Genomic DNA, 27500 nt, shown 5'->3' on the forward strand with positions numbered 1-27500 from the left:
ATAATTTCCTTAAACAAAAGTCCAGAAGCCATTATTGAGATGGCTTAGGAAATCCACTGCTTATTCCTAGCATGAGCATCATAAAATCTGGTTTGCCCCTTGGGATCTTGCCAGGTACTTGTGACCTAAGTTGGACATTGTTGGAGACAGGATTCTGGACTTGATGGACCTTCAGTCCGTCTCACTATGGCAACTCTTATGTTCTTATCAGTCATAGCTGATGCCAGTCAGCAAGCCTCCGAGCAGAAGCATTAAGCTATTTTCTCACAGATCCAAGGAAGCTTTTCCTCACACACGCAATCATGCCACTCCCCAGTGTGGCTCATGCTGGCACATTCCTCATCTCGGCTGTTGTCAGGCTGTCCGGGACCCCAGGACCTGCAGAGCAAAGCGAGAGAATCAGCATCAGGCACGAGAGGGAATTAAAAGTCTTCTTCTTCCCCCACTCCCATATTAACTCTGCGTCCCTCCCTTAGATACATAAAGGGGAAAGGATAGAGTGAAGGCTCACTCTGAATCAAACACAATTAATCCCTGACTCTGAATTTAGGGCATCCAGCATTTGGGAACTGTCAGATTAATTCCATGCTTTCCAAAGTATCTGATAAGTGTTGGCATAAGAAACTGGAGGGTTTAGGGATTGGGCATAAAAATACAGTCTTTACCTAAATAGGGCTCAGAGGTTGGGCACAGGGATGTGAAGCCTCTCACCTCTTGGACTGAAGGTTTTAATCTGAAGAAGGTAGAGAATGACACGGTGACAAAATTCATCATCGTTCCCATCTCCGCGGATAACCGCGGGAAACCATCTTCATGTCATTCTTTAAGGAGAGAGGGAAGAATCAGAGTATGAATGGCCACAACCACTGACCCACAAGCTTTGCTCTGAAGAATGCTGGTGTAGAAGGACTGAGGTTGAGATAGACACTGAAGAATGACAGTCTCTGGTATCCAGAGCAGATCTTGTGATGTCATAATGCCTCATTCCACCAGTGCCTAAGAGCCAATCACATCAGTGATGTCACAATGGCTTCATTATCCTTGGCTCCCATAAGAATCAGAGTATGAATGGCCACAACCACTGACCCGCAAGCTTTGCTTTGAAGAATGCTGGTGTAGAAGGATAGAGGATGAAATAGACACTAGAAAATGACATGGGATTATTTCCCGCGGTTATCCGCGGGGACGGGAACGGTGATGAATTTTGTCACTGTGTCATTCTCTTGTGAAACTCCCTAAAAAGCTATTGAAAATATCTGTCACAGGAAACACTCAGGGCTCCTTTTACAAAGCCGCGGTAGCGGCTTTTACGTGTGCGACTTTTAATCACGCGCTACCCCCATGCTAGCCGAAAAACTACCGCCTGCTCAAGAGCAGGCATTAGTGGCTAGCGCAGAGATCTCAAAGTCCCTCCTTGAGGGCCGCAATCCAATCGGGTTTTCAGGATTTCCCCAATGAATATGCATTGAAAGCAGTGCATGCACATAGATCTCATGCAGATTCATTGGGGAAATCCTGAAAACCCGACTGGATTGCGGCCCTCAAGGAGGGACTTTGAGATCCCTGGGCTAGGCGCGTCCGGCGGTTTAGCGTGCGTTAAACCGCTACCGCGCCTTCGTCAAAGGATCCCTAAGTTATTAGGGGCGAGATGGAAAGAGAACTAGGTATTTAAGTGAGTGTTTGGCTCCATATGTTCCAACAATTAAGATCTTCCACAAAGGCAAGTTTGATTGTTGTAGCTTCCAAAAGTCTTCGCTGTGAGAATACAAGGAAAAGCGTGTTTTCTCGTGCGGGGCCTATGCAGTGGAACAAATTACCTGTGCGTTTACGACAGCTGAAAGATCTGCAGGAATTTAAGCCAATGGTTTTTTTTTTAAAAAAACACTTCTTCTGTATCATGAAATATGACGCTTAGGGCCTGTTTTACGAACCTGCGCTGCGGTAACGGCCCCGAAGCCCGTAGAAATTTAAAGGGCTTCGGGTCTCATTGCCGTGCGGCTTTGTAAAACAGGGAGTTAGTGTGACAGAATAATTGAAACAGTGGATAAGGCGGTTTGTGTTCTGTGTCATTAAGTAGAGCAGGGGTAGGGAACTCCGGTCCTCGAGAGCCGTATTCCAGTCGGGTTTTCAGGATTTCCCCAATGAATAGGCATTGAAAGCAGTGCATGCTTATTCATTGTGGAAATCCTGAAAACCCGACTGGAATACGGCTCTCGAGGACCGGAGTTCCCTACCCCTAACCTAGAGTAACTGAGCATGCCTATGTGTGTAACCTATAGAATTCTATAAGGTGCCCATGTACACCCATTTGCATACTAGTGTTCTTCCATATTCCCTTAGAGCAGGGGGTAGGGAATTCCGGTCCTCGAGAGCCGTATTCCAGTCGGGTTTTCAGGATTTCCCCAATGAATATGCATTGAAAGCAGTGCATGCAAATAGATCTCATGCATATTCATTGGGGAAATCCTGAAAACCCGACTGGAATACGGCTCTCGAGGACCGGAGTTCCTTACTTGTGACTGGTCGGCACCGACAGTCCTAAAATATCTCCCAACTTGTATTTTGTGAATTACAGTTTAGTTTTGTTTATTGTCATTTCTAGCCCGTCTTTATCCAAGGCAGAATACAAAATATGCACACACAACAATTAACAAGACTGCTTGCCTATAACCCCAACGTCTTACCACATACTATATACTTCAGGGGTAGGGAACTCCGGTCCTCGAGAGCCGTATTCCAGTCGGGTTTTCAGATTTCCACAATGAATAAGCATGCACTGCTTTCAATGCATATTCATTGGGGAAATCCTGAAAACCCGACTGGAATACGGCTCTCGAGGACCGGAGTTCCCTACCCCTGCCCTACAGGATGGAATCGGTAGGAAATGTCCTGGGACAAATGCCACATTTTGTTAAGACTGCCACGAGTCAGGCCAAAGTGAAGTGCTTTACCTGGCATGTGGTGACACAGAGGATCCGTCTACCCATTTCCATTCCTCTCCCAGGGTAAGTCCTATCCAGAAGGCTTTAGTGGCCACTTTATCTTGGATGTAAATCTGCAGGAGAAGAAACATCGCAGCTCAATTTTCATTCAAGTCTGAAGCTCCAACTTATAACAATGGAAAATCAGCCACAAAACTATTAAGTGACGAGGTAGCCAGGCTGCAGAAGGAAAGAAGTGGCCTACGGAGCCTGCCAACTACGCCAATAATACATTCCAGCTGCAGAGCACATCTGCCTGTAGGCTATCATAATCCTTATCTGTGTGCAGATTCTCTGTTCAGCTCAGCCTTGCAGACAGAGCTTTTGCATCCGTGTCAGCAAATGACGGCAGATAAAGACCCAAATGGCCCATCCAGTCTACCCAACCATACCACCAACACAGGGGACGTGACCGGACCAAGTTTGTAGGCTGATATCAGCTGACTGCACCACTGGAAACAATTCCACTGCCCCTAGCCACATATCAATGCGGGAGTAGGTGTGATGTACAGAAGGATAGTAAGTATAATCCTTCACGGCTGGGTGGAGCTCTCTCCATAAACTCTACCAGTTTCCACCAGAGCCCTCCACTTATACTTGATGTCAGCTCGTAAATGTTGAGTCTGAATGTATAAATATTTTTAAAGGCTCACCTAGGGCACCCAATTCTCTTGCACTAGCACAGTTCCGGTCATTTTGGCAGCCTCGACACTCACTCCTGAATCATTCAGGTAGGGCCTTTTGAACTTCTAGAACCGTCTCCTCACTTTTCTGCAATGAAGTGATTCCGCCTCTAGCCAATGTCACACCTTCCTCCTGCCTCTCACCTCCTCCTCCCTGAACTCCCAAACTACTATGTAGCCTCTCCCTCCCACTCTGTGATGGAATCTCTCTCCTTCCCCTCCTCCTTAACCTCACATACTGTGATAGAACCTCTCTCCTTACCCCATCCCTGACCTCATATACTTTCATTGAGTTTATTTCTTCCCTCCCCCACCCCATCCATTACTACTGCAGTAAAATGAAGAATGTATATGGACAGACGGAAAGGGAGTGGAGGGGTTGGAGATAGGTAGAAGAGATTTGTACAAGGTGTCAGCAGAGGTTGATAGCTCAGTACCTGTTCCTCTTGGCTATCAATGATGAGAAGGCTGGACTCCTGGGAGACACAAGACTTGTTGGCATCTTCCCAGATGGCAGAAAACCATGAGAAGTAGTAACAGTGCCCTTGATAGAAGCTCCATCCCTTAAGGCAGGGTAGACATACTGTGGATGGGAAAAGCATTACGTAGCCATGGTTAGTGATGATGAGACCTGGGCCTCCAAAACAAGGAATAAGTAGTGAATTTCCCCCAAGTCATCTCAACAATGGTCTACCAACTTCTCTTTCAGGAAATTACCCAAACCTTTTTTAAACCCTGCAAAGCTAACTGATTTCACCACATTCTCTGACATCTGACAAGGCTACATGTCCTATCTGTCTTGCTTAGTCACTCTAGGATACAGACATAGGGCTAGCCTTATAGCATACCCACCCCATCATATACCCCCTCTCTCATATTTTGGGTGACATTGAGGTCCTTAACTTTTATCTCATAGGACTTTTGGTCTGGGCTGTCCCTGATCTGTCTATATGTTTTTGGATATTTTGCTTCCACAGTTGGATCATACTCCAGATGAAGTCTTCCTAGCACCCTGCCCAAGGGATGATTACTCCCTCCCAGTTTTACCTCTCCCCCTGGGTCTCCTGCATCCTTCTGTCTTCTTCCAAGGCTTGGCAACCTTAAGATCATGAAACTTGATCACCCTGAGATATGGTGGATGTACATCATTTTCTCACTCACCCCCTCCTCTCCGTTTAGATAGCTGCAGTCCAAAATTTAGAATTTTTAAAAAATTAAATCACAGCTGTTGAGGTCAGAGCAATTTGACCTGTAGTGTTTTCACCTTCATGAAAGAGGAGAGGGTCCACCCATCTTGTCAGCTGGAACCATGCTTGCCTACAAACAATGGGTGAAATCATTTGAACATCCTGGGAGGTAACCCATCTGGCCCCAGAGTCTTGTGCACTTTCTGATTTAATAGTTCCATTTAGACACACTTTTGCATACTATGTAACTCACCATCACAAGACCAGGAGCAGAGGTCATCCCGGCTTCCGTAGATAACCCAGCGGCTCCAGGGCCCAGTGCCGTAGTACAGCATGGCCACGCCTCTCTTACTGTTCCCATAGTTGAAGTACAATTTGGACCCTTTCATGGCAAAGAGCTTGTCATCCTGGCACTCCCACTGCTGGAGATCACTCCCAGCCTTGCAGGGGTGGAGCTGCAGAGCCTGCCGGCTAGATTTATCCAGCACCCCCAGGCACAGCTTCAGGGCCACATGCAGTAGCCGACCTTTGGACAGCCACTGGAACTGCTGAGTTGAGTTATGAGGGTCGCAGGGCATAGCTTTCACGGCATCAGGATGCTCCACTGCCACACAACGGTTGTGATCTTCATTGTAGATCAGGAAGGGGCTGGAGACTGAAGCGAAGGGAAAGAGCAGACGTGAGGTAAAATTGGAAACGATGTAGATAAAGGGCAGGTGTGCGAGTGAGAGAGAGGTACAGCACAGGGTGGGAGGCAGTACAAACTCCTCTTGCACAGAGTGGGGATGGCAGAGGCTGCAGCAGAATCAGGTATGTTCCTATGCAAACATACACAACCCCATCACATGACAGCTAAGACAGGCACTCTGCACGCACGCAAATGTACAAACTCCCACACCTACCACAGGAAACATACATCACAAGCAAGAATAGTGCAAGCTGTGCGCCTCACACACACACAATGCTAGCGTAGATTATGGACTCTGAGCTATATGTCCTCTGGTTCTGAATATTTCTTTTCTGGGACAGAGTGAAAAGAGGAAAATGCTCACCAGAATTTCTGAGCAGCAGATTCTGCAGCTGGGCTTCTTCTAATTTTGTATTTATCGCCGAGTCTAAAAATAATGCACGAGACGGCGTCAGCATCACAGGGAAGTTACGTGAGCTTTCTCGCTGGGTCCACATAAAGCGCGAAAAGCAGATCTTCATCAGGGCTCGGTGCAGACGTCACACTGATCCACATGATGTGTGAACACAGCACGGACGTCTGCAAGCCCCAACTAAGCCAGAGGGAGATTACAGTCCTCCAGTCCTCATCCTAAATCAGAGACCTATTCCTTCACTTACAGAATCCATCCTCAGCTCTTAGACATAAAAACGCACACATATATATATGCAGAAAGAGATTTAGGGTTCGATATTCAAAATTATTTTTCTGAGCAGGAATGAGTTGCGCTGACTGGAAGGTGGGAGGGGGGGGCGGACATCTAGATTTTTAGCACCATTATCTGGATAATGCTACAGGAAACAGAAAAAACCACCATGGAACAAAAGAACTGGATGACTATAAGTTTATTCAACAATTGATATAAACAGACCCAAAAGAGGTGAAGTATGGACAAGATGGAACCTAACACCATCCATTCGGCAGCTAATGTCTTCTTCAGGGTAGTATCTATCTCATCCTCAGTCCTTCTACACCAGCATTCTTCAGTGCAAGGCTTGAGGGTCAGTGGCTGGAAACCATCCCGTGTCATTCTTTAATGTCCATCTCAACCTCAGTCCTTCTACACCAGCATTCTTCAGTGCAAGGCTTGAGGGTCAGTGCCTGGAAACCATCCCATGTCATTCTTTAGCGTCTATCTCATCCTCAGTCCTTCTACACCAGCATTCTTCAGTGCAAGGCTTGAGAATCAATGGCTGTAAACCATCCTAGGTCATTCTTTAGTGTCCATCTCAACCTCAGTCCTTCTACACCAGCATTCTTCAATGCAAGGCTTGAGGGTCAGGAGCTGGAAACCATCCTGGGTCATTCTTTAGTGTCCATCTCAACCTCGGTCCTTCTACACCAGCATTCTTCAATGCAAGGCTTGAGGGTTAGGGGCTGGAAACCATCCCAAGTAATTCTTAGTGTTCATCTCAACCTCAGTCCTTCTACTCCAGCATTCTTCAATGCAAGGCTTGAGGGTCAGTGGCTGGAAACCATCCCGGGTCATTCTTTAGTGTCCATCTCAACCTCAGTCCTTCTACACCAGCATTCTTCAATGCCAGGCTTGAGGGTCAGTGGTTGGAAACCATCCTGTGTCATTCTTTAGTGTCCATCTCAACCTCAGTCATTCTACACCAGCATTCTTCAATGCAAGGCTTGAGGGTCAGTGGCTGTGTCCATTCATACTCGGATTCTTCCTTTTCCCCTTAAAGATTGAGATGGAGATGGTTTCCTTTGGTTAACCGCGGGGACGGTGACAAATTCGGTCCCCATGTCATTCTCTACTTCAGAGGTCCTTTTGTAAAATACCCATAAAATATACTCTTTTAGGATAAAAGATCTAAAACCATCTTTCTGGTTGACTCATTGCTTTTGGACCCCATTCACTGTGCCAAGGGATTCTATCCAGTATTTTTGTTCCATGGTTGGGGGAGGGAGTTTCTGTTTGCGTCATGTCTTGCTGTGGAACATATTGGTCTTTTCTTTTGGTTTATCACTATAGATTGCCCTGGTGATATTTGGACAGCGATGGGATGGTCTGTGGAGGAGCCAAGATTTAGCTGGAGATTGATGATATTCAAACACCAGTATCCAGATAAGGGCTCGGAAAATCGTCATCCTCTGGATGTTTGTAGAAACCAGTGCAGTACCCTAGATATTCAGCATAGTTCTAACCCTCACTGTCTCTTTGCCACATTAAACTCTCTACTCAAAGTGTCCTCACCTCCAATCCCCCCCCCTTCACTTTCTTCCCAGACTATGGCTGAGTTCTTCTACGACAAGGTTCAGAAGTGTCACCTTGAGTTCTCAACTAGGCCACCTCCCCCCAAACTCCTCCTTCCATCTGTCCCTTCTGCCAACCTCTCCTCAACCCCTGCCACCTTTTCCGAAATCGCTGAATAGGAAACTCCACATCTTCTCTCCTCCTCCAAACCCACTACCTGCTCCTCTGATCCGATTCCCACCTACCTACTAGGAACTATCTCTCCTACCGTCATCCCTCCTGTCACATCCTCAACCTATCACTCTCCACTGCAACTGTTCCTGATGTCTTCAAACATGCCATAATTACACCCCTCCTCAAAAAAACCCCTCACTGGACCCCACATGCCCCTCCAACTATTGCCCCTTCTCTCTCCTCCCCTTCTTATTCAAGCTACATGAATGTTCTATTAATCCTCAATTCATATTCTGAAAATGCAATGCTCCCAATTTAAAGCAAAGGTTCAGCTGGTCCCCAGCCTCCCTAGCATCGTCCCCCTCCCCGGATACTTACATTTGACAAAGCCCACAGTGAGGACAGCCAGGAACAGGAGCAGGGAAGCCGCCAGTATCCCAGAGACGAGTACTAGGAGCCTGCATTCGGATCGGGGTGTCTGGGCTACAGAGATATGGGCAAAGACATCAGACAGAGATTCCTGCTACCAAAAGCAACAACCGTACATATTAAAGGGAGAAGCACCATCCTCTTCAGGGTCAGAAAAACAAATGCATTTCTGGTTCCCTTTTGGTTGCTTTAGATCACACTAAAACATGAAGACAGTGACAAAAAATTAAAATAAACAGGGCAGAGAATTTAAAACCAAAGAGAAAATACTTTTCCTTATACAGCCCTACTATTATATAGGACATGGACATATAGCCTTGCCAGAGAATGTGGTGGAATCAGTTAGCTTAGCAGGGTTTAAAAAAGGTTTGGTTAATTTCCTGAAAGAGAAGTTAGAAACATAGAAATAGACGGCAGATAAGGGCCACGGCCCATCTAGTCTGCCCACCCTAATGTCCCTCCCTTACCTTTCTCTGTGAATAGAGCCCACGTGACGATCCCATTTGGCCTTAAAATCAGGCACGCTGCTGGCCTCAATCACCTGAAGTGGAAGGCTATTCCACATCTTTGCGGTAATGTGGCCGCAAAGATGTGCTGAGACTAGAGTCGGTCCAGAGAATGGCCACCCGGATGGTCTCAGGACTCAAGGATCTCCCGTACGAGGAACAGCTGGATAAATTGCAGCTATACTCTCTCGAGGAACGCAGAGAGAGGGGAGACATGATCAAGACGTACAAGTATCTCACGGGCCGCATCGAGGTGGAAGAAGATATCTTCTTTTTCAAGGGTCCCACGGCAACAAGAGGGCATCCGTGGAAACTCAGGGGCGGGAACTGCACGGTGACACCAGGAAATTCTTTTTTACTGAAAGGGTGGTTGATCGCTGGAATAGGCATCACCCCCCCCCCCACAAATGCCGAATTGGATTCATTGCAGCCAATTCATCGTGCTGAAACGGCCACAATGAATCGTCCTGGACCCAGAATTTGGGGGTAATTAAGTCCCGCATGTCATTTGTAGAATAACGCTGATCTGCATAAGGGCGTTCAAATTTAGTCACCGTATTATAGAATGAGGAAGACATTGTATGTGATTTTGAATATTTTTATTATGTAAGCCACTTAGAGGTAGTCGGGATATAAATTCTTTAAAATAAATCAATACACATACACACACAACATAGGGTAGACAGAGGAGGGAAGAGAGACGAGCTTATAGGCCAGGGTCTGGACTATTTGGGTTACCTGGACTAAAAGGCGGCTTCTTGATGCTGTATCTCCTCTCTGTGGTTTCTGTACTTTGGATGGGTTCATAGATGCTTTCTTCTTCAAGATAAATGTCACTTTCAGCTGGAGAGAGAAAGAGAGAGAGGGGCAAGGTGTGCAGCTGAAAGCCTTGTTCTAGACCAGGGATCTCAAAGTCCCTCCTTGAGGGCCGCAATCCAGTCGGGTTTTCAGGATTTCCCCAATGAAAAGCAGTGCATGCACATAGATCTCATGCATATTCATTGGGGAAATCCTGAAAACCCGACTGGATTGCGGCCCTCAAGGAGGGACTTTGAGACCCCTGTTCTAGACTCTGCAAGGGGTGATCATAGTTCAAAGCCCTGTTTTAGACCCTAAATCAGGATGACCACAGCAAAAAGCCCTGCATGGAATGATCAGAACTTATTCTGGATATCCATAACTGGAAGCTCCCAGCTCAAACCACTGCTCTCGACCCTTCAAAGAGGACCATAATTGAAAGCCTTAGCCTAGTCCCTGTGCAATATGACTAGCATAGTAACATAGCAAATGACAGCAGATAAAGACCCAAGTAGTCCATCCAGTCTGCCCAACCATACATGCTCCATAAAATAATTAAGTTTAAATGGTCCTTTTCCTTAGATATTTCTGGGCCAGAAACCCAGAGCCCTGCCCTGTAGTGTGCTTAGGTTCCATCTACTGGAGTCTCCATCGAAGCTCACTCCAGCCTATCTTAACCATCCCAGCCCGTTCTCAACTTTTTGTCCATATATGGGACACAGGCCGTGCAAGCCTGACCAGTACTGGCCTTTGTTCCTTCATTATTTTCTGACTACAGCTCAAAGCTCTGTTCTAGATCTTGCATGGAATAATCACATTTGAAAGCCCTATTCTGGACGTCCTTAGCTAGAAGCCCTGTTCTAGGCCTCTCTGAGAAGACCATAGCTGGAATTCTTATAAACCTGATGCAAAATGATGCCTGCGTTTTTGGATCAGGGGCATAAACCGTCTCAGAGATTCTAATACGTGAAGCTTTTGATGTCTTGTCTCAAATTCTATAGTGTAGCCAGGGGTAGGACAGGGCCTAACCAAAATTCTGGCACCTTTGTTATGGCTAGTGGGGATACCTAAGCCCACCAAGTTGGAAGAGGTCCTCTGGCGGTCAGAACAGCTCATTCTCCTACTTGCTGCAGTCGGGGGCATTGCCCACTGCTCTGCCACCTCTCCTCGTGCATGCTTGGTTTTTTTGTTCATGTACAAAAACGGAGCATGTGCGCAGGAGGGGACGGGCACAGAGGGAGTGTGTGGACAGGGCCGCTGCTTCAGCAAGCAGGAGAGTGAATCGCTCTGGCTGTTGGAGGACTTCTTTCAGAAGGATGAGGCTTAGGGAACCCACAAGTATTTGTTAGGGGCTGCTGGTGCAGAAGCAGCACAAGGGACAGAATATATGGGGGGGGGGGGGCATTTCTGGCTCAGACCCACCCAAAATATCACGTCTGGCTACGCCTCTGCTCAAATTGAACAATTTACATCACCTGAACATCTGCACACTTACCACCAAGAAGACACGCATTCTCCCATGTCACTGCAAAGACTGAAGCAGGAGATCGGAGGTTAAGCAAAGGAAAAAAAAAAACCGAGCGGACCATCTATAAAACCCAGGCAGTATAATGGTACAGTTTTGAAACTAAGCATGTGTGCCTAAGGACTGCATTTCCCACAGCTTCTGGAAGGGAAAAACGATTGAAAGTACAAAGCTCTCTAGTTTTGAAGAAAGAGTCATGGAGGAAGCTGCTTTCCAATTACAGAAGTGGCAGAAACCTCCGATACACCTCTCCTCCTCTCTTTTCTTCGTTGTGGGGAGGAGGCAAAACTTAAATCTGGCTTTGTTTGAATCATTTCACAGAGAACACCTACAGAGAGAAAGGAAACATTGTCCAGTCAGGGTGATGGTTACTTACTGGATAGATGCTTCTGTCTGAGGAGTTCCTTTTGAGCTTGCACTTGGTCTGTACTGTCGATATTCCCATACATGCTTTGCCAAGCCATTACTCCTTGGGCAGCAGAGCAAGATAAGATGGGAAGGCAGAAGAGCGGCTGGCTTATAGCAGATAGGGGATGTGGGCAGGATGAAGATGTGGGTTTCATCTTTTCCGTTTTTCTTAATTGGGTGGGAAGGTCCCGTTAAGTTTTCTTCCTGTCCCTTTTGGGCTTCCAAGCACAAGACAGAACCAGGGCTGGGATCCATCCATCATCATTTGCAACTAGCTAGGTTCCTGCTCCTCCACCCAAGAAAAAGTAAATCGGCTCCATCATCTCTGTTATATCCTTGGTTAGGAAGCCACAAACCAAAGCTAAATCCAGAACCTGGTTAATATGGACCCTGGGTCTGGCTAGTAGAGAACCCAAGTGAAAATCATCTGAAACCTCTTTGCACATCTGCCATGATACCAAAATGTACTGCAAGAGTTTGAGTCTTGAAACAAGCATGTGACATCCAAAGATCCATACATGAGTCAATAAAATCTTGGCTTCATAGCTATTGGAAACAGGATACTGGGCTTGATGGACCTTCGTTCTGACCCAGTACGTCAGTTCTTATGTGAGCCAAGTATAGGACAATCAAACCAGTGTGACATCATTGATGAGGTTGGCTCTTAGGCATTGGTGAAATGAGGCATTATGACATCACAATCTCACTTCTGGAATGTTGCTACTCTTTGGGTTTCTGCCAGGTTCTTGGGATCTGGGTTGGCCACAGGATACTGAGCTCGATGGACCTTCGGTCTGTCCCAATATGGCAACTCTTATGGAAGATTTAATAATCTAAATGTGTTTCTCTTTGTGGTCTCTGGGAAAGGGAAGGATGCATGTGCTTGGCTATTGATAAGACTCTAAGTACAGAGACGGGGAACACTTGAGTGTGTTGTGCCGAAAGGACACAGTAAGCCTCAAACATTTTGTTCATTACCAGGGAGATTGGGTGAGGGGAGATGCAAACCTTAGGTCTCAGCGTATGTTCTCCCCTACATACTACTACAGCTTATGGGGTAAAGAGACATCCTTCACCCAATCCTGTGACCAGTAATGTTTAAAGAGAATTTGCTGATATTGAATGGAATTATTAGTCCAGTTATTAAAATCTTAGGCGTATATTTAGACCAAAATTATTATTTGATGTTCAACTTGATGCTTTGGTAAAGAAAAGGTTTTTTTCTTATATTGTGGAAGCTTTGCACAATTAAATCTTATTTTGATTTTCTGCCCTTTAGACCACCGCCCCACAAATTTTGCTGACTCTAAATGTAGTGGCCACGGCTTGAGGCATCCAGAAGTGCACGGAAGCCCTCCAGACGGGCCCTGAGCTGCCAGAGGGGGCTGCCGGCAGGGAAGACGCACAGAGAGGTGCTGGCGCTGGCTGATTGCCTACAGGATGTGCCTTTCGCCGTGAGAGGCACGTCCTTGTAGGCAGTCATAGAAACATAGAAGATGTCGGCAGAAAAGGGCCATAGCCCATCAAGTCTGCCCACTCCAATGACCTACCCCCCCCTTGATTTTAACCCCCTAGAGATCCCACGTGTATCCCATTTCCTCTTAAAATCCGGCACGTTGCTGGGCTTGATGGACCTCCTCCTCCCGTGTCTCGCAGTCCGCCTGAAATTTCAGACAGGACACAGTTTGCGATACACCGCTTTAGACCGATAATGCAGTCTTTGGGTTTGAGCACTTTAAGGCTTTCGTAACATCATTTATTTAGGCTCTTATCATTAGGAGGTTGCAAATTATAAAAAAATACGGCAGTGTGTCTAATTTTCAATCTGAATAAAAATCAGAATACGTGACACCATGTTATCGAAAATTACATTGGCTTCCGGTCAAAGCGAGAGCGATTTTTAAATTTGCTTGCATTTGTTACAAAAAAACTACAGGGTCTTATACCAAGTGTCTTTGGGCCGCATCCCTGAGTGCTGCAGTGCACAAAGCCGTGAGAAAAAGCTCCTCTGCGCATCCTGTGCCTGAACCGGAAGCCTTCTCTCTGACGTCACAACGTCAGAGGGAAGGCTTCCAGATGAGGCGCGCGAGGAGCCGCTGCCCACAGCTTTGTGCAATGCAGCACTCAGGGAGCCGGCCCGAAGATGCTGCGTTGATCGCAGTGTTTTTGTATAGTTTAGTCTATTTTGGGTCCCGGGTTCAGGCCTCAGAGGCAGTGGGAAGTTAGATGATGAGACAAGAGCCGGGTGGCGCAATGTCATCTTTTTAGATTTAATTAGAATAAAACTACAAATGCTTCAGAATACAGCCATTAGATTAATCTTCAGATTGAAAAAAAAGCGATAAAATTGCACCTTATTTACGTGAATTGCACTGGTTTACTATAGAAGGGAGAATACTTTATAAATTCTATTGTATTCTGTTTAAAATACGGTTTGGAGAAACTCCCGATTCTATGCCACGTTTTGTTAAATTTTCCATCTTTGAATCTAAGAAACAATAATACTTTTCGGTATCCAGGTATTAGGAGAATTAGATACAATAAACCTTTTAACTCCACATGGGCAAATCGAGCAGCAAAGCTGTGCAAAGCATTACCAATTAATATTAACCAGCAATCTAAAGTTAGATGTTTCAAAACAGAATTTGTTATGAATGATTCTTAAATATCATAATACTTGTTTTTAATTTGTATCGCCATAATTACTCATCGTATTTGGAACTGCTTCTGCAGGTGTATAAGAAAATGTGTCTGTCCTTCTGATAATGGCCGAGGAGGGAGAACGGCAACCTTTTTGCATTTTAATTGGCTTTTAATCGACACAGCCAACTAGTGCGCCGATTAAACCAATGACGTAAGGCGGCAGTAGGGCGCTTACCACTCCCTAGCTTCAAGCGCCAAACGCTGAGGTGAAAAAGCATCCAACCTCACAATGAGTCAATGACAGAGTGGGGATTAGAACTCATAAGTTCCAGCCGTTCCTCCCGACTCAGATTTACTCATTTGACCACCTGTCCCCCCACATGTACATTAGAAAGCACACCTAGGAGAGGTTATATAATGGTGGAAGAATTTTCCAAATGTCACACAATTATTTAAATGGATCAGTTTTATAAAAGAACTAGCTGATGCTCCGGCGTTGCACGGGTATTTCATTATAGCAATAACACTGTAAATGGATTCAAATAAAGATACTTTATAGTGGGGAATGAAATTATTGTTTTACAGCTTAATAAAAAGTACAATATTCAAATTATAGTGTGAAATATTTGACAAAATGAATACAATACAACTAACGCAAAACGTGATTATAAACAACATTTTTAGTTTCACCTCCAGGAGCAAGAACATAGAAATTGTTGGGGGAACCCACCCTTGAGCAAGCAACATAGAGTTGTGGGCCGCGAGACCCCCAGAACATATCACCCCAGGTAGTGAGGGATCTGCATACCAAGGTTCGTTCAAATCGGTCAAGCCGTTTTTGCGTGATCGCGGCACATACACACACACATACATACACACATACATACCTCCGATTTTATATATATAGATTTCATTGGAAAAAAAACCCTACACAACACACTAGCGCTACTGAAGTGTTTTATTTCTGTGAAGCCTCCAAATTATCCAGCAGTATTAGGACTTAACATCTCCATTAAAACGGGAGTATTATCATTAAAATTAATTTTACACTGTAAGGGACCTTAAATTACAATAACACAAAGCAATCGGGAACAGAAAAAAGGCCCCAGAAGAGAACCCGGTAGCTCCTAGATTTGAAACAAAGGGACACAGATTCAGCAGGAAATCCAAACAGTTAAATATAGTTTGTTACGATTTATTATTTAATCGTTCTTTTCTACCTGAGTAAAAACTAAATAGAAATCTGGGGCAGTTGTCAATTAATTAAACAATCAACAAAAAAATTATAAAATAAATTAAAAAATTCCCCAGAAGCCCCCCCCCCCCAAAAAAAAAAAAGAACAAGTAAATGGCATTCCATTGGTTTCTGGGGGACTTGCTTCATTTTGGTGGCACTGTTTAGCTTCTGGACTGTGTTTATACTGACATGCATTATACTAGTTTGGTGGTGTGTCCTGCTCTCCAGACAACTGTCCAATTCTCTGCAGAATTTAGAAACATGGATATATATCTTTCTTGTTCTAAAATCCAATATTTTAGGTTCTCCATCCTTAACATCTAAGAGTCTTTTAGTGCAATTCAATCTATAGGAGTAGCATCGTTGTATTTTAATTTCATTTTTTATATAGTGTGTGAGCTAGTGTTGTCTTTCCCTGGCATTCCTCCTACCCCAAATCCTTATTTGCATAAAGAGGGTTTACTGAAATGAAAGTGTGGCATATGGTACACCAGAGCTTCCCAAACCTATCCTACTGACCCCCTGTCTCCACCCCAGAGAGTTTAGGTTTTTAGGATATCCAGTCTGAATATGCACGAGAGAGATTGCGTACAATGGAGACTTCCCATATATACGAACTTATTCTCACGTATATTCATTATCGATATATTGAAATCCTGAATAGTTGTTAGGGAGGGAGAGACGGATGGAGGCCACCAGCATACGTCTGGGAAGTTCTGAATGAGATTACCAGATGTGAAGCCATGTCACCTAGAAAAGATGGAGCCAGTGCTGGTTTGACCTCTCCTACTGCAGGCGCGAGCTTGTAGCCTTTTCTGTTCATCACAGGGAGATTAGAATAGAATTTAGTCTCCGTGAATTCAATTGGGGGGTGGGCATAAGACCAGGGCTGGCTCAGGAAGTCCTAGGCGACATCTGGTAATATTAACAAAACGCTATTTGACCAGAGACCAATAAACACTGGTTACCGTCTCCATGAGGCTATAGTATCCTCTCTCCTCCTTCCCTGGGGTCTATAGGGGAAAGGTCACAAACTGATTTCACTTTCCTATAGGGCTATTAAAAGAATAACAAATGAAACCAAGTGCCTGTCATTCAAACAGCCCAAAATGCTTTGCAATGTCATATTTCAGAAACAAGCAAAAACATTCTTCTTGGGTTGGGGGGGTGGGTAGAAGGGGGCGTTTAACAGCCCCCAACACCACTATTCTGTCATGTAAACTCCAATGACAGTTTCCGGGGGGGGGGGGGTAGACAGGGCGTGAGAGGTGCTGGACCTGAGACAGAAGGAGACAAATTGGCTCGCCCCAGATTACGCAAAGCCTGCGGGCCTATCTTTGGCAAAAAGAGAAGAAAAAAACAAACAAAAGAGAAAACACCCTCAAGCGAGAAAGCAAGTTAAGGTCTGTACATTTCCGCCGGCTCAGATCACGCGCTGTTAATTCCCAGCCCAGCTGGGTAATGGTCCTTGCTCACTAAACAGCCCCTTTTAACAGAGATCACTGGTGCCTTCAATGCCCGCCTGCGGGTTTCCCTTTCTTTTTAACATTTAAATGCTCCTCCCCTCCTCCCAAATAAATAAAAGAACAGTCATAATGCCCAGGGGGGCTAGTGCTGTATTCATGTAAGTGAAGCCCACATATGTGAGGCTCACAGGCACAAGGGCTCCCTCTGCTGGCCACAGGGAAGGTGGTTATATGTGTTCATCATGCTAGTTCATTTAAGTATGCAGCAGTAAATCAGTGTAAGAAAAAGAGTTCAGTCTTGTGAGAGGCTCACCAGAGGGAAAACAAAGACCAAGGAGAACTCTCCTGCATTATGGGTGGCCAAAAACTGCTTTGCACTTATGGGTGAGATGTTTATAGAACAAAGATTTAGTTCTAACCCGTCTGGGCCAGGAGCTTGACATGTCAAACGAAGATGGCGCCAGAGATGACAATTCTGAGATCCCATCGTATTGAGAGGAGTCAGAGATAAGAAAGGGATTGCCACCGTCCCATCTGAGTTCATTTTCCACCATCTCCAGGGTACAGTGAAGCCCTGTCTCCAGCTGTCTTTTTCACGGTGCTCGTCTCAAACTCTAACTGCATGGGGTGTCTCACCAGGTGCCTACATCAAGGACCACGTGTGGGGTCTGCCTGACCCTATGTTTCCAGAACAGCTCCAACAGTGCCAGGCTAGGGGTCAGGTTCTTCTGTTGGACCTTTGCGATGTCTGATGCTTTTCTCTTCATCCTAATTTTCTCGAAACAAACACAAAAAAAAATTTATGTTTTCAAAAGTCCAGAAACTTCTGTAACTATCAGGTTCAAAAGCTGGAACAGACTATCATCAGATGACATCATAAGCCAATTTTATAACGGTGAGTGTCACACACTTGAATGATGATGTCATTAACGTGTGACAAGTTTTTGTTTTCCCATACAAAAAAGGGACAAGACTGATATAATTTCTTCACAGTTCCTTGGTGGGTATCTGAAAATATATATTTAGAATAAAAACAATGTGAGCTTCGCTTTTCAAATCAAGAAATTTAGCAGAGATGACGCCCTGACATTTACCCTAAACAAGAACATAAGCAGTGCCTCTGCTGGGTCAGACCAGGGGTCCATCATGCCCAGCAGTCTGCTCACGTGGCGACCCATCAGGTCCAGGACCTGTATTTAACCCTCTATCCCCTTTTCCTTCAGGAAAATATCTAATCCCTTCTTGAACCCCAATACCGTACTCTGTCCTATCACACCCTCCAGAAGCGCATTCCAGGCGTCCACCACCCTTTGGGTGAAGAAGAACTTCCTAGCACTGGTTCTGAATCTGTCCCCTCTCAATTTTTCCAAATGCCCTCTCATTCTTGTAGTTTTCGAAAGTTTGAAGAACCTGTCCCTCTCCACTTTCTCTATGCCCTTCATGATCTTGTAAGTCTGGAGGTTTGATTGTGGGTGAGGTTAATTGTTTTATTGTTTTAAATTCTTTATTCATTTTTGCATATTACAACAAGTGTATTAGATAAAATCATATGAACTTATAAATACACACTTGATTAACTCTCATATATCACATTAAATATAACATTTCATTACATATTTATATTCTATAATATCTTGAATATTATGTAATACACCTAATATCTAAACAATTATTATTAAATAGAAACCCTCCCATCCCATCCCCTCCCGTAACAGAATTTCATACAAACATATTGAGACTATTGATATATTCATATGCATTATGAGATAAATAAAAATAATACCCACCCTTTTCCCTTCTATCAAATATCTTACTTTGGGAAAATGTTATCATTCATTACAAAAGTCTGTTAATGGTCTCCAAATTTTCTGAAATTTACCAAAATATCCTTTTTGTGTTGCTATCGTACGTTCCATTTTATATATATATATGGCATACAGAATTCCACCAAAAATTATAATTTAATCTGTCATAATTTTTCCAATTGTATGTTATTTGTTGAATTGCTAGGGTGAGGTTAATTAATTGCAAACAAAATATTTGAAAATTAATCTGGGAAGTAGAATGAATAAATCCACAACCACAAGAAATATCTTTCAGTATTTTACACAGTACAAGGAAAACCCCTCCCCGCCAAAACCTTAGCACCGAGGATGAACCTGGTGGGGAAAAAAAAAAAAAAAAGACTAAAGCCCTCCTTTTACTATGGTGCTCTACGTTAGACTGTAGTCTCAAGTTTCAAGTTTAATAAAATTTGATGGTTCGCCTATTAAATCTAAGCGAATTACATAATAAAAAGAATAATAGTATAAAACAGTAAAACAAGTTATTTTACATTAACAATTTTCAAAGGGCTATGACAGATTGACAATACAGACGAACTAAGAAACATTAGGGAAGGACATTAGGGAATAAAAGTTACAAATTGTTGTTTCCTCAAGGGAAGAAAGGGGTATGATATGGGTAGGACCAAACGATTAGGTTGGGGAAGATGTGTGAGGAAGTATTAATTGTTTAGCTGTACGCGGAAAAGTTGTTCTAAAGGTTAAATGAAGATTTGAAGAGATATGTTTTTAGATTAGTTTTAACCCTTTCAGGACCATAAGGATCGTAGGCCAATTTTTGTGGTTTTGACGACATTTTTATGGTAAAAAGGGCTTGCAGATGCCAAAAAATTGATTTTTTTTTGTGAAATATCATTATTTTTTTTAAAAAAAAATCAAACTTCTGGCTTATGGACAGTGTGGCAAGTGAATCTTCTCGTCAATCTGGCAACGACGCTAATGAATGAATGTCGGAACTAGTTTGTTTACATAAAGGCAGTATCCTATGGAATCCGTACATATCAAATTTAAGAACTGTAGACTATCCCAATCAAAATTTATAGGATTTTAAAGTTATGGGACAAATATGTCCCTTGGTCTTGAAAGGGTTAAATAAGTTAAGATCTTTGATGTTTCTGATATATAGAGGAAGGTTATTCCAGAGAAGAAGAGCCATAACTGAGAAGATGTCATGGCGTCTAGTTCCTATTATTTTCAATGAGGGGACCATTAATAGACCTTGAGGATTGGACCGAAGTGAACGTTTTGAAGTATGAGGAATTAGGAGCCGATCTATAAACTGTGGCTCATTAGTATCTAGTGTTTTAAATACCAGTAATGCTATTTTATATGTTGTACGTTGGTTGATGGGCAACCAATGAGATTCTATGAGATAGGGAGTTACGTGATCGTATTTTTTCCCATGGTGGATTATTTTGATGGCGCTATTTTGAATTATTTGTATTTCTATTTATTGATGCACTATTTTTAGACTTGTTCATCGCTTTGTGTTATGATTAAGCGAGTCATCAAATTTTAAATAAAACTTGAAACTTGATTAGCGCGCGCACGTTATCCTAGGGACACGTGTTTAGCGCGTGATAAACGCGCCCTAAAACGCTCAGCGCACCTTCGTAAAAGAGGGCCAACGTGGCGAGAGGGATAGTGAGCACTCACGGTTTCAAAGATGCCATTCTGAGTCCAGCCAGGAGGGCAAAAGTCTGCATCCCCCTCCTCGTCCTCTTCCCTAACCGCATCCATCCCTTCTTCTTCATACTCTGTGAGGTAATCCGACTCTTCTGATAAAAGCAGAACAGACACCACGTGAAAAAATCAGCTCAGTTGAAGGCGGATGAGTACGGTGTCAGGTCAAAAGCGCGCCGGGACAAAGGCGCGCCCAATTGAGCGCAGCGTGGAGGCTCCGACGAGGGAGCGTGGGGGGGGAACTCCCCCACTTTACTTAATAGACATCGCGCCGCGTTGTGGGGGCGTTGTAGGGGCGATGTAACCCCCCACATTTTACTGAAAACTTCATTTTTTCCCTGTTTTTAGGGAAAAAGTTAAGTTTACAGTAAAATGTGGAGGGTTACAACCCCCCAAACCCCCATAACGCCGGCGCGATGTCTATTAAGTAAAGTGGGGGGGGGTTCCCCAACAAAAACCCCCGTCGGAGCCCCTAAAAACAGTAAGTTTGAGTGGCGCGTGCCTCTGCGCTACGCTCAATTGTCTGGGCGCGCCTTTGTCTTTTGCGCCGTTGTCTATGAACCGATGAGTACTACGCCACTGGATGGACACAACCTTCCATACATTATCTGTTAACCATGCTTAGAGGCATCTATTTACAGCAGCACCCAAGGATATGTACACAGGCCTCCCAAAACTGCGCAGAATGAAATGTAACATCTGCATTGCTCTACAATGTGAATTTTTTACTGTATAAAGGGATCCCTGAATGTTTCATAGTCACAGCCTTTCCAAAAAAAAAAGGCAAAGCATGGCTGGCTTTCAGAGGACAGATGGGGACAGAGAGGTCTCTCCCTTTGTGCCTCTCCCCCTTCAGAAACCTTCACACTCTGAGCTACAGGATATGGCTTTCTGTGTGCGTGAGGTTTAGGGTTCCCACGGACTGTGCAGGTGAGGGAAGGGAGAGTCACAGGTGTGAGCACTGATCTGCCAAATCACCGGAAACTCACTCACCATCTGCGTGAACGTCCGATACGCAGCTCGCAACTGGCTCTATCCGGGAGACGATCTCCGCAAGGTCCGTGAAGCCAGCGCTGGGGCAGGTTAACACCTGGAAGGGAAACGACAGAGTGAGCAGGAGTTAAGTGCCCAGGAGAGGGTGTGTTTTAGATTATGAGTGAGGATCAATCTTAAGATTATATATTTTTTTTCTTTTCTCTTCAGGTTAGACAGGCCCAGGCTGGAATGTGATGTCAGGAACCTTCATTTGAACTCCTTGAGAATTGTTTCCCCTACTTCCTGTCTGCTATCTCTCCCCCCCCCCCAACAAAATAAAACCTTTTTGAATCTTACGCCTCTGGGCCCTGATCTACGGGCTAACACTGCCTCTGGAGAACCGAGAAATAGAAGTCCCGCCTCAGGAACTGAACCAAGACCTTCCACCGGATGGCTTGCAGCACTTACCACCTGAGCCACCAGCCAGCCACGTTTAATTCTCAGACAGGATTTGTTATATTGTATTATGCGTCTACCGAAGGTTTAGAGTTTTGCAGGGCTGGCTCGAGGGACTGTGACGCCCTGAGCCAACTTTTGCACTGGCACCCACCAACCCCACAGTCTGGCCCTTAAGTTTTTCATACATTTCTATCCCAAAAGAGTCTAATTTGCCAGGAAGAAATGGTATTGATACAGAAGTAGAGAATGACACGGGGACATATTTTTCCTGTCCCCGCCCTATTCCTGTAAGCTCAGCCTTAAGCGCACAAGCCTCAAACACTTATAAGTGTTTGAGGCTTGTGCAGATGAGGACTGAGCTTGCAGGAATGGGGCAGGGACAGGAAAAATATGTCCCCCGTGTCATTCTCTACATAGAAGGACCCAGGGTTCTAGGATTGGACATTCTGTCTACGCCTACGGAAAAGTCTGTATCAAGGCAAAGGTGGTTTTGATCACTTCCAAAATGTCTGGGGGAAAATGTTTCCCCCCCTATTTTTTCTGGTGATTACCTGTAATATAGTATATAATGTACAAATTACCGTATTTTTCGCGCCATAAGACGCAACTTTTTTTCCATCCAAAAGTGGGTGGAAATCTCCGTGCGTCTTATGAAGCGAAGGTAAAAAAATTTAAATCCACCGCATAACTGTAACACCCCAAACCAACGCGCAGCAGCCGCACCGCCCGCCACACCCATACAATTGAAATAAACACCCTCCCCCGCACCGCCTTTCAGCACTGTTCACCACCGCCCTCCCATACAATTAGAAAACGCCCCCCGTGCCGCAGCTGCACTACCTTTCTGCACCGCTCGCCCCCCTGCCCCGTACAATTGAAAAAAAAAAACCACCCTTCCGCACCACACCACTAATCACTCCCCCCTCCCGTGGAATTACAAACCAGCCACCGCCGCTGCCATACCTGATTCTAAGCCTGGTGGTCCAGAGTATATCCCTCCCTTGACGGCTCTGTATTACTTCCCGGCGCATGAGTCAGGAGCGCGGCGGTCAGGGCAAAGCTTTACACACTTCTGCTTGGGCCCGCTCCGCTTTCTGAATGGCTGACAGCAGTTCTCGCGGGACTCGCAAGAACTGCTTGCAGCCATTCAGAAAGCGGCGCGGGCACAAGCAGGAGTGTGTAAAGCTTTGCCCTGACCGCCACGCTCCTGACTCAAGCGCCTGCTGCCAGAAAATAATGCAGAGCCGTGGAGGGAAGAATTTAAAAAGGTATGGGGTTTTTTTTAAGGTACAAAGGGGGGGTATGATTAAAAATCTACAAGGGGGTTATGATTAAAGGTACAAGAGGGGGGATGATTAAAAAGGTACAAGAGGTGGATGATAAAAAAAGGTACTGGGGGTATGTGGGGGATGATTTAAGGTACTGGGGGGTACAAGGGGGGTATGGGGCCTACCTGCCTGTCACTAGGCCTGCCTGCCTGCCTGCCATTAGGCCTGCCTGTTCTGTGCTCTGTGCCCTGTCCCTGACCGCCCTATGCCCTGCCTCGGCCTACCACTAGACCACTAGGGGGGGGACAGGGTACAGAGCCTGGCAGGGAGGGGGGGACAGGGTGCAGAGCCTGGCAAGGAGTGTGAAGTTGGGTGAAGAGCCTGGCAGGGAGAATTTAGTTCAGAATGGTTTTTTTCTTGTTTTCCTCCTCTAAATATAGGGTGCGCGTCTTATGGTCAGGTGTGTCTTATGGAGCGAAAAATTCGGTACTTTTTTCTACTTTGTGATTATTTCTAGAACATGAAGGCTGAAGACAAAATACACACCTCACACTGACCCCCCCAACTGAGTCACAGCTCTGTTATCCTGTGAAATGCATTACAGCTGCTGTGGTGGTCACTCTGGCCAAAGCCACACCGGAGCTGAAGAGGACTGGTGGGAGGATGATGCAGACTTACATCCATCCTTTTGCTCTCATAGAAGTCAGCCAAACGCCGATCTTTCACCATATTCTCTATGATATCGCCCCGGCTCCAGCCATTGAAGACCACTTTTCCGTATTGGTACCCCACATCCTGTGAGAGAGAGAGAGAATACAGACTGACAGCGAGAATGATGTGTTTCTGGCACAGGACTGGTTTAATACTACTCCTGAGTGTTACAGAGAAAACCGCTGGCCTGACGTTCTCAGGCATGCACCGGAGATGGTTTCCCACGGTTATCCGCAGGGACGGGAACAGTGATAAATTTTGTCACCATGTCATTCTCTATCTGGTATATTCCCCTCTCTCAAGTCTCCCTCTCCTGCTGGACCACGTGAGGCCCTGGCTAAGGACAATGATGACAAAGGGTGCCAAAATCTCAGCCTGGCATCTATCCCTCTGGAAGTTGGAAGGTGGGTAGGACTACAGACATGCCTGTAATGTGTAATCAGGACAGAAGCAAAAAACTGCTACTGTTAAACAGTCTCTCTATTAAGGACAGTGGGTAACACTTCCCATTGGGTGAAGATGAATCTAATATAATCTTGTATTTATAGACTTCTTTCTCCCCCGAAGGGTTCTGAGCAGTGTACAAGAAATTAAAAAACTAGAATTACATAAATGAAAATAAGAAAAAATAAAAATTGACCCTAATTGAAAGGCTTCTACGAAAAGCATAAGAAGAGGTCTGTTTCTTTACAGGTAAAGGAAGCTCGTTTCAGGTTGCAACAGCTATATATGAAAAAGACAGTGCAAATATCTTTTGATGCGTTAAAAAAACAACATATCCAAGCCAGCCTTCCCAGAAAGACAGATGTAATCTCTCACTGCCTGTGTTACGCCCGCTCCGTCTACTAACCCACCATTTTCTCAAAGACTTTCCTTCAGCCGTAATTCTCTATCTCCCCCAGGTCCAATATACAATTGACGTCTCCTCCCACAAAGAACATTCCCTTGGCTTTAACGTCACCCAAAATGCAGATCTTGTTCAAGCCTACCCACCACTCGCATCTCACTCCCTTTTTCATAAGGAAAAGGTAAAAGTTTCATATGCAGAATAATCGCTTTCCCCCCAACCCCAGATTTTTAGAATTATACGCAAAGAAAAACCCCACACACATATTTTTACACCCCCCCCACTACAGCTTCTCTATCTTAGAAGAGGTCCAGAACACCTCCTGCAAAGGCCCACTTTACAGGTGTAAAGACACTTACAAAAATCTCGTCAAACTTGCCGAAGTCCATGGTCTTGAACCTGTCGATCGGCGGCCGGATGTATTCGCAGTATGAGCTGTTCTTCACCAGCTCCAGCTGCCGCACACAGGACACGTAGGCCAGGCGGGACTGGATCTCCGCCATGTCTGGCACCTGAAGGGGGGAAGAGATGAGAAATAGCATCCATGCAGGCTGCACAAATCATAGGGTTGTCATAGTACCGTGCCCTCTCCTGTTTCTCAGCCCTCTAATAGTCTCTGTATTTATTCCCCCCCCCCCACTAGCTCTGTATCTCACCCTGAAACACATGGCATAATCCAGTGGTCTCAAACTCATGGCCCGGGGGCCACATGCGGCCTGCCAGATACTATTTTGAGGCCCTGGGTATGTTTAATCACAAGAATAAAATAAAAGTTTCTTGATCATATGTCTCTTTAGCTATAAATGACAATATTATTATTAAGACTTGGCCAAAAGGAAAGATTTATAAACTATAGAGTTTTACCTCATGCAAAATTGTCATTTCTTTAATAAGACATTAACTATTTTTTTTCTGAGGCCCTCCAAGTACCTGCAAATCCCAAATGTGGCCCTGCAAAGGGTTGGAGTTGGAGACCGCTGGCATAATCATTCCATAAATCTTTGTATCCATTCCCCCCCCCAACATATCACCTTGAAACACATCATATATCATTCCGCCCTCTCTTGTTATCTCAGGCCTGATAAATAAATCATTATACTCACTCTCCCTACCCCATATCTCATCCTGAAACACATCCCATATCCATTCATCTTGTCCTTTAGATGGCCTTGTATTCATCTAGAACCCATCCGATATCACTATGCTCTCTCTCCGGTGTCTTAGCCCTAGAATAAATCTCCGTTTATGTTCTCTCCCCTCTGTATCTCAGCTCCATAATGCCGTGCCTGTATCTGTTCGCTCCCATCAGCATTTCACCCTGAAACACAACCCATATCATAACCTTGCAACATTTCTCGTATCCATATTTCCTCCCTTCTGTCTCAGTCCTGGAAAGGTGTAAAAGGACAGAAGGGAGGAGAGGAAAAATAAAAAAGATTAGGCGAGGGAGTCCAGTGAAGAGCAAACACCACTCAACCCAGACGCAGCCTCGTTCGGGCGCACCTTTACTTTCTCTGCCCATGGATTGATTCGCTTCCAGAGCAACCACCACCCAGAGAGGCAATCACCATAGTTACATAGGTCTGTCTCGTCCTGGCTGCCCACATCCACCGCGATCACCGTCTTGGCGCCCATGTTCCTGGCAATGTCGGCTGCAGGGCGTGTAGGAGAAAAGAGAGAGGATGGTGTGAGAAAAAAAACACTCTTGCTTTTCATGCCCACCACCTCCTTGCTGTTTCTATTCCTCCGCTCCATGCCAGGAGAAAATAAAATGAATCCAAAACAGAAATAACCAAACCCAGGGATAAGCAAGTACATAGGAAGAGACTAAGAAGTTTTTCTGGGTGTATTCTAGTGTGGTCAGAATGCTAAATGAATTACAATTTGTTTCTTTGCTTCACACGTTGCATTATGGGTCTGCCAGTCACTGCCATGGTGCTGGGGAAAAAGGATTTTCAAAACCCAATTGGAATTTGTCTGGAATGAGACAATTTCTAGTCACACATAATCTCCCCTCCCATAAAAAAAAACCACAAAACACAATTTCTAATCGGGAAGAGTTTTAATAAACAGGATTTTTTTTTTTTTTGGGGGGGGGGGGGGGTTGTTAATGGCCGAGGCAGGTGACAAGCACAGGAAAGGACCCATCTGCAAGGATAGAAAAGTTTAAATAACTTGAAAATGCAATGCATTATGGGAGTCTGGGCACCGCCCTAATCTAAGATGGCCGCCCTTCAGCCAGCATTTCAGTGCTCCCACCTGTTAAGTGGAGATGCAACATTTCGATTCTTCCTTCATAAGTGATTTACATATGAGAAATCTTCCCAAAGTCTGGGACTTTTCCATTTGCAAATGAGAGGGATATATTCCCAGTTATTGGAGAATTATCCCATAATATTTTCTAAAAATACTCAAAAAGAACAATTAATACATTTAAACAGCTGAAGCGTGTCATGATATCTGACGATCACAAGAGTTATGTACGCAAATTACAGCCTTCACACACCTGTGCGAGCTTCTTGTCTAATCTACGCAACATATTTCAGCAAATATCAGGAAAGTAATTCGGAATAAGATACCAAAAAGTCTCCACTGTGTAAATCTTCATGCTCCTGGAGTTGGAAGCCCCCCTTTTGCAGTAATAAGAGCCATGAGTTATTCAGGATAAATACCCAAAACCCAGCTAGATACACCTGGCAAACTTTGTTGTATAAGGAAAAGACCTCAAGTGCTCCAGACCTAA

General features: G+C 44.8%; 2 protein-coding genes across 6 annotated transcripts in view; both read right to left on the minus strand.

The window, feature by feature from the left end:
* Positions 1-251: 251 nt before the first annotated feature.
* Positions 252-11680, minus strand: LOC117349825 (macrophage mannose receptor 1-like). The gene is made up of 7 exons (XM_033923421.1): positions 11593-11680; positions 9632-9736; positions 8337-8441; positions 5105-5506; positions 4102-4247; positions 2952-3055; positions 252-378 (listed from the first exon to the last, which is right to left on the minus strand). Exons 1-7 carry the CDS (start codon positions 11678-11680, stop codon positions 252-254), a joined length of 1077 nt encoding a protein of 358 aa, XP_033779312.1.
* A 3527-nt stretch (positions 11681-15207) lies between these two features.
* PNPLA6 (patatin like phospholipase domain containing 6) overlaps positions 15208-27500 on the minus strand; it is a 79384-nt gene continuing 67091 nt past the window's right edge. For all 5 annotated transcript variants that reach the window (XM_033924406.1, XM_033924402.1, XM_033924405.1 and 2 more), the window contains 6 exons: positions 26261-26409; positions 25117-25269; positions 23878-23994; positions 21491-21587; positions 20471-20592; positions 15208-17738 (listed from right to left, as the gene is read on the minus strand). In XM_033924406.1, coding sequence (XP_033780297.1) covers positions 17682-17738; positions 20471-20592; positions 21491-21587; positions 23878-23994; positions 25117-25269; positions 26261-26409 — 695 coding nt within the window. In that variant the 3' untranslated portion in view covers positions 15208-17681. The remainder of the gene's footprint in view (positions 17739-20470; positions 20593-21490; positions 21588-23877; positions 23995-25116; positions 25270-26260; positions 26410-27500) is intronic.

This window comes from Geotrypetes seraphini, chromosome 16 (genome assembly GCF_902459505.1).
Source record: "Geotrypetes seraphini chromosome 16, aGeoSer1.1, whole genome shotgun sequence".
Classification (NCBI taxonomy): Eukaryota; Metazoa; Chordata; class Amphibia; order Gymnophiona; family Dermophiidae; genus Geotrypetes; species Geotrypetes seraphini.